Genomic DNA, 7763 nt, shown 5'->3' with positions numbered 1-7763 from the left:
TCCGTATACATTTATTTAAAAAAATTTATCGTTTCTTAGTAAATTTGGAAGCAATTAGTTGGATGCAACGAGCAATTTTTCTGTAAATCATACAGCACGTCTTATCTATTATTTCAGAAATTACGTATCAATGAAATTATCCAGTCGCCCCTAAAAGCCCCTAGTTGCCCCGTAGAAATGTTTTGGAAATTTTTAGTAAACTACGGAGAAGCAATTAAAGAACAACAATGGGCAATTAAAGGATACATAACTGTTTAAGCTACATTCAGTTAGAGCAATATCTTGAGTATTTATGCCAATTGATATTTGACAGTCATGAGTTGCATCTGCTCCTCCTAGTTCCTTATATATATCTTTATTCGAAATACACTGTTTATTGATAAAATCATTGTTGATTGATTCGTGAAAGATTGGGTAATTGCTTACATGTAAAGGGGAATTCTTTGATAAATCATACAACACGTTTCATGAATTATTTCAGAAATAACGTATTATTAAAACTCTTCAGCCAGCCGTAAAAGTCCCTAGTTGTCCTAAACAAACTTTTTGGAAATTTCAATTCATAACTTATGCAGGTCTTTGATTTACTGAAAATATGTTAACTTGAAGCTGAAAATATATTAACTTGAAGCCGAAGACGAGGATTGGGGAAGCGATTGTTTGTACATATGTACGTACGTACACATATCCATGAGCGCGTACCAACAACGACAGTGGCAATAAACACTAGATTACGTGCCGCGTTTGCATCTATTCGCCTGCATCCAATATTGTTTACATTTGAATATATGCTGCTATACATAAGAGAATGCTGATCTTAATGTATTAGCTAATTTTGTTATAAATGTTAATTTACGCAAATATTTTATAATTTATTAACAATGACTGCAAGCAATTCAAAATGCATTATAACAATAGATGAGGATGAATACATAGGTTCGTTATTAAGTTTTGAAATAAATATAGAAACATTGTTAATATATAATATTACATGTTCCATATTTTGTTATAGCCTTTGATTGATTCTATTATGTTTTCAGCTACCGAACAAGATGAAATTGCTGCTATTGATTATGAATTAAAGCAAATTGACTCTGAAATACAAAAACTTGAAGATAGAAAGAAAATTTTAAGCGAGCGTAAAGAAAAGTTACGGGATGATGCGCTTTTAAAGAAAAGTTTATGTTTATCGAGTAAAGATTGGAACAAAGAGACTTTCAGTTGGTCTAAAGATTTAAAGAAGGCTTTGAAGGATGTTTTTAAAATTGAGAAATTAAGAGAATTGCAATTGTCGACTATGAATGTAACCATGTCAAAAGAAGATGTAATTTTAGTTATGCCTACAGGTGGTGGTAAAAGTTTGTGTTATCAGTTACCTGCTGTCATCAGCAAGGGTATCACCATAGTGGTTTCTCCGTTGATATCGTTAATGGAAGACCAGTTACATGGTTTAAGAAAAGTTAATGTGAATGCTATGATGTTGAGTGCAAAGAATAATAAAGACAATGTAAAAACCATAATGAATGCGCTTGTAGATGTGAAATCCAATATCAAATTAATTTACATTACACCAGAGTACATGGCAAAGTCTAATCGCTTCATGAACAAATTACAAAAAGCTTACAAACTCAATCGATTGGAACGTTTTGCAATAGACGAAGTTCATTGTTGCAGTCAATGGGGACACGACTTTAGACCAGATTATAAATTTTTAGGAATTTTGAAATCTATGTTTCCAGGAATACCAATTCTTGGGTTAACTGCCACTGCTCCAGCAAAGATTATCGTGGATGTTCAAAAAATCTTAGATATTCAAGGCTGTTTAGTTTTAAGGGCTACATTCAACAGACCTAATCTATTTTATGAAGTTCGGCGTAAACCAACAGATAAAGATACTTGTTTAGCTATGATAGAAAATTTATTGAAAAACAGATTTAAGGACAAGTCTGGAATTATTTATACGACTACCATAAAGGATGCGGAACAATTAACAACCGATTTGAGAGCATTAGATATAAAAGTTGGATGTTATCATGCGATGCTAGAGGCAGACTATAGATCAGAAGTTTATTCCAAGTGGATATCTGGTAAATATCAAGCTGTAGTTGCTACTATTGCCTTTGGATTAGGTATTGACAAGCCAGATGTACGCTTTGTAATTCATCATTGTATCTCAAAATCAATGGAGAATTTTTATCAGGAGAGTGGGCGTGCTGGTAGAGATGGAAAAAATTCAGCTTGTATTGTATTATATAGACTTCTAGATATATTTAAATTAAGCACAATGGTATTCCAAGATAAAGTCGGTTTGCAGAATTTATACAAGGTATTGGCGTATTGTTTAGATCAAACTTCGTGCAGACGCAGTTTAATTGCGACACATTTTGAAGAAACTTGGAACAAAAAAGACTGTGCCGAAATGTGCGATCATTGTAGAAAACCTACCGAGAGGAAAGAAATGAATATTGCTCCATACTGTAGACAGTTGTATCAAATATTGACAAAAGCAGTGCAGAGCGACACAAGATTGACTGCCTTAAAACTTGTAGATGCTTGGTATGGTAAGGGTGCATCAACATTACGGGTGTCTTCTGTACCAATACCAAAGTTTACAAGACAGTCAGGTGAAGCTATAGTAGGACATTTACTTGTAAATGGTTATCTACAGGAAGATTTTCATTTTACTTCATATTCTACGATATCATATTTGAAACGTGGAGCCAAAGCTGCACTGGCACTTGATAATAATCATGAAATACTTTTTAAGTACAGTATACAATAATGTACATAACTGTAACAATTAATTTACAATACAATGATATTTAATTTGTGATACAGAGATCTGAATATTTCTAAATGTCAATAATTTTATTAATTTTGTTTCAAAGTATAAGCAAACTTTAGGAATTTCAATCTTACGAGAAAAGTAGCAGTTTTAAAATTTTAGAGATTCAATTTCATCGAGTTATCAAATAATAAAGAGTTAACACCTTTAAAATTCGTGTTGTTGTAACGTTTTTATCTGTACATTGCTTAAATCGCTTTTTATGTTAAAATTTTCGAGACTATTTTTTGACTTCATGCCCAATATGAACGCTTTTCACTTGGTTATTTCTATTTCGAATTGTCTTTGTAGCCGAGACGAAAAAAAATTTGTTTGTAATTTTTCTTTTTATAATAATAATAATAATGATAATAATAAATGTCTAAATATGTATTAAAGTTTTACAAAAATGACTGCTATAATTTAGGAATTGACCAGTATTATCATTTCTAAAATATACTATAAAAACTTTAAAGGTTCATTGATTCGTATGCCGAAAAATGTTCTGAAACATTGATATAAATTTTCTAAGATAAATTTGTATTTTTAAATTTTATTAGATGTGAATTTTTCTCATTTTGAATTTTGATACAGACTCGACGAATTATAATATGAAAATGTAAGAGACGATGGTAGCTTATAATTTAGAAACGTAAGAATCAGAAAGAAAATGATTCAAATTTAATTCTGAGAAAAAATCAATAAAAACAGTATATAACGTTGAGCAACGGTATGTAGGTGGCTCGGATAGTAAGCCAACCACCAGGTTCACGATCAGATGGAAATATTGATCCTGGATAAGGGCATCAGTGTTCCGTCTGTTGGCAAACACGTTTTATCACTTCATACTCGAACTCTGACATAAAGTGATATCTAATATATATAATTTGCTCATTGCTAGAATATTAACTGTGAATGCGACTCGATGGTGGTTTATTACAAGTGATCGTCGTACCAAATAATTTGTACTTTCAAGTGTGCATCAGTTCTTTCCTCATACTTCAATCGCGCGCATATGCACAACTAACAGTGACGTGAAAACAATATTTTCTTAGTCGTGCATTCGAACAAATGGAGCCATAACTTTGTAATTTTTTCATAAGAATGTTAAATACAATGGAATCTTATCTGTTCCGGATTTTTATCAAGATTTGACGAAAGCTCAACAGTATGTTACCCTCGTAACAGAAGGGTGACTTCGTGCAGGTAAAAATCAGGAAGTCGCCAATTGATGCATGATTTTCTGTACGTGTAGCCGTAGTAGTTATTATTAGCTCCGTATATGCATCGGGGCTAATTGGCGCGATAACGTTCGTGTTCCCAAACAGACAAACGATAGCGGGAAACATCGTGGAAGAAAAAAATCAGTTTGTTATAATACATTTTGATGCGGATCTATTTTGCGCGCTTCTGCGCGACGAAGTTTGACCTCCGAGGTTTCTGTCTCATGCGGAAGTATCAAAGTATGCAATAAAAAAAAAACTAATGAAGAGTCTGGTGCATTAAAAATCAAATCCGCTCGGATTTGTTTGTAAGAAGTTAGTCGTACACGATCGCTCAGATTTGATTGTAAGAAGTTAGTCGTACACGATGCCTCGTATTTGTTGCCACGATCGTCGTACGGATTCTCTTACGGTTCCGTGACGATCGAAGACTGTGCGACAATTGGTTGGCCTCTTATAGCGAAAATCCGCAACGATGCTTTTGAAAAATTAACTAGATGACCTGGATACATCGATACGCTTCGAACGAAGATGCCTTTGCCAAATATCCTAAAGAAGGCAAGCAGTTATATTTTAGGAGATTACAGTCAGGACAATCGTCGCACCGTCTACCAGGATGGGGAGGCATTATTTTGTAAAAATAATGTCTGCGTTCATCCACCAACGTTGATGAGACAAAACTCCGATGTGGTACATCATCCTGGATACATGGCGATCACCTGCAAGTTCAATAAAAATTCGAATGTACCAACTTTGCATCTTAGTTGGATACCGAACAGCACGCTTCGCAAGCACCCTGCAACGCTAGAAAATGTAAATGCGAAGAAGCTCGATTGTGCCTCGCATCGAGAGAGTGAGACTGATGCTCATCCTTCGCAGATATCTGAAGAGAGCTGTAATTTGAAGTGCGGCTATGAAAACTCTAGTGAGAAGGTTGACGTTTGTTTAGAGGTAAAGGAACCCATTAATTGCGGAGACTGTGAACGCGTTTGTTCTGGCGGGTTTCCGCGAACTGCAGGATCGGGTCTCGATGATTGCAAAGAAAAGAACGAAGACAAAGAACAGAATTATTTATGTGATGACAAAGCTACAGCTTCGTTGGAAACCAAGGAAACATCGAACGAATCCGACGATCTCATCGAGAAAAATCATCAGTCTGATACTTCGCCGACTGTGACGCACGAAGAAAGCAACTGCAGCGAAGATTTAAATCAATCGCGTACCGAGTTCGTGAGCGAGAAACATGACGAAAGTCAAAATTATAATGACGAAAAAGGTATCAAAATACAAGAATGCGATGGGAAAAGCATGGACGAGGAACTTAGATATCCCTATTACGACGATGGTAGCCTCAAGAGTCGTAGTATGTCGTTATCTTCTACATGCAGCTTATCTGTTGGTATGTCTTTAGATGATATTTTATATGGGAAGAATATATCTATCACCTTTTTCGAATTTCTTTGTAAAAATATATGTTCGCATAAATTGTTGTAGTCACTGACAAATAATTTTTCTCAGGTGAGGAGATTCCAACATGGATGAGGTCACCAGAACTATTGGCCTTGCAGCACAATCTTACATTTCCTGAAAGTGCTACAGCTTCTCCTATTACACTACGTAGAGCACACAGATGTAGACGTTTCTCTGTTGATCTCAGTGAAATGAGATCCTTGAGGTTGTTCTTTGCAGATCCAGCGTGTACCTCGGGTCAATTAGTAGTTGCGAGTAGAGAGAGTCAATATAAGATTCTACATTTCCACCATGGTGGTTTAGATAGATTAGCAGCAATTTTACACCAGTGGCATCAATTACTTTACCCAAGATTAAACGAGGATACGGAGGAAGGCCTCCCATATAGGTAGACTCATACAACTTTAAATGATCAAATTCAGTCAAGTCTTTTTCTATTAGACAAGTGCATTTCTTTCCATTCAGATGTGAAGATTTTCTTCCAAAATTCTCAATTTATTAACTGGTAATTGCTTCGTTTAATGCTTGTATTTTTCAAAGCAATACTTTTCATTTAAGTCGTACCTATCATTAGTTAATAGTTTTCAAATATCTAATTTTCTAAATAACAATGAAAAGTTTAAAGAGGAACCAATACCTAGTAACATAATCTAATAATTACTTTTGTAACTATTGTAAATAGGAGATTTTTAATACTACCGCTATGTTATCGATATGTAAAGTACATAGTTCTTTTCATATTTTAGGCATTTTATGGTATGTCGACCTGAGGTAAGTCGTGATGAATTACACCCAGAAGAAGGACAAGTACCGATGATTACCTCACTAGCGTGGAAAGATTTATTGAATGAAAAAGGTCAAGTGGAAGATGATTTAGTGCTTCGCAAAGGAATATTTTTTGGAGGATTGGAACCTGCATTAAGAAAAATTGTATGGCCATTTTTGCTTCACTGTTATTCATATCAAAGCACTTACGAAGAAAGGGAACAAATAGATGCCATTTTGAAACAAAAATATGAAGAAATTCAAAAGCATAGAACAAACATGAGTCCAAAGCAAGCAGAACATTTTTTGCGAAACGTGGTGTGTATCGTAGAGAAAGATGTTGTTCGAACTGATAGAGGAAATCCATATTACGCGGGAGAAGATAATCCAAATATTGAAGTGATGAAGTACGTTTGTAGTGGAACGCGATAATAAATTGTAATTTTCAATCTCATCTGTGTCATTAATATATTTTCTGTTTACAGGAACATTTTATTAAATTATGCAGTTTACAATTCTCGATTGGGTTATACACAAGGAATGTCTGATCTGTTGGCACCATTATTGGCTGAACTGAATTCTGAAATAGAAGCTTTTTGGTGTTTTGCTGGTTTAATGGAAAGATCTGTAACTGTATGCACACCTACCGACGTTGATATAGATAGAAACTTGTGTTATTTAAGAGAACTAGTTAGAATAATGGTACCAGACTTTTATGCCCACCTTCAAAAACATACAGATGCCTTAGAACTTCTGTTTTGTCACCGATGGATACTTCTGTATGTAGTTCATTCTATGATTGCTATAACGGCATTAGTAAATAGTTTTATACCTGACTTAGAAGTAACGCTTTTTACAGATGTCTGAAGCGGGAATTTCTTACCGAAGTAGCACTAGTAATGTGGGAAGCCTGTTGGGTGAATTATTTAACGGATCACTTTCATCTGTTCCTTTGCCTCGCTGTAATGTGTGTTTACGCAGATGACGTAATAGCACAAGATCTCAGAACGGATGAAATGTTGTTATATTTTAGTTCTTTAGCCATGTACATGGATGGTAATCTCATATTGAGAAAGGCTAGAGGCCTACTGCATCATTTTCGTCAGCTTGTTCGTCTACCTTGTACATTAGTAGGACTTTGTCACCCGTACGGTCCAGGAATGTGGGATTGTACCCACGATCCTGTCATAGAATGTGTCGGTCATGAAATTGCATCATGTCCGCACTTGTTATTACAATCGGTATACGGCCGTACGTTTAAATGCTGTTCTTATGTGAAATAAATATGTTACAAAAATTTCAGTTGACTAACGTGATGCGAAGAAGAACACAAATTAATGAAAGTATATTTGACTCTTGTACTATTTGTAAGAAATTCTTAATCGATTTAACACAACAAGAAAATTATTATGCATTTCTATTATCATGTTCTTGTTTGCATATCTTCTCAGTTTACGAATGCTGATTTAAACAAAGATTAA

General features: G+C 34.7%; 2 protein-coding genes across 2 annotated transcripts; both read left to right on the top strand.

The window, feature by feature from the left end:
• Positions 1-6: 6 nt before the first annotated feature.
• On the top strand, positions 7-3058 carry LOC144469739 (ATP-dependent DNA helicase Q1). Its single transcript, XM_078180318.1, has 2 exons — positions 7-936; positions 1041-3058. Exons 1-2 carry the CDS (start codon positions 882-884, stop codon positions 2780-2782), a joined length of 1797 nt encoding a protein of 598 aa, XP_078036444.1. The 5' UTR covers positions 7-881; the 3' UTR covers positions 2783-3058.
• Positions 3059-3495: 437 nt separating this feature from the next.
• Positions 3496-7565, top strand: Tbc1d16 (TBC1 domain family member 16). Its single transcript, XM_078180661.1, has 5 exons — positions 3496-5446; positions 5566-5905; positions 6264-6689; positions 6768-7061; positions 7142-7565. The coding sequence occupies exons 1-5, from the start codon at positions 4579-4581 to the stop codon at positions 7563-7565; spliced, it is 2352 nt and encodes a 783-aa protein (XP_078036787.1). The 5' UTR covers positions 3496-4578.
• The last annotated feature ends 198 nt before the right edge of the window (positions 7566-7763 follow it).

Source organism: Augochlora pura, chromosome 5 (genome assembly GCF_028453695.1).
Source record: "Augochlora pura isolate Apur16 chromosome 5, APUR_v2.2.1, whole genome shotgun sequence".
Taxonomy (NCBI): Eukaryota; Metazoa; Arthropoda; class Insecta; order Hymenoptera; family Halictidae; genus Augochlora; species Augochlora pura.
The sequence above is the reverse complement of the archived record's forward strand: the minus strand, read 5'-3'. Positions and strand labels throughout refer to the sequence as shown.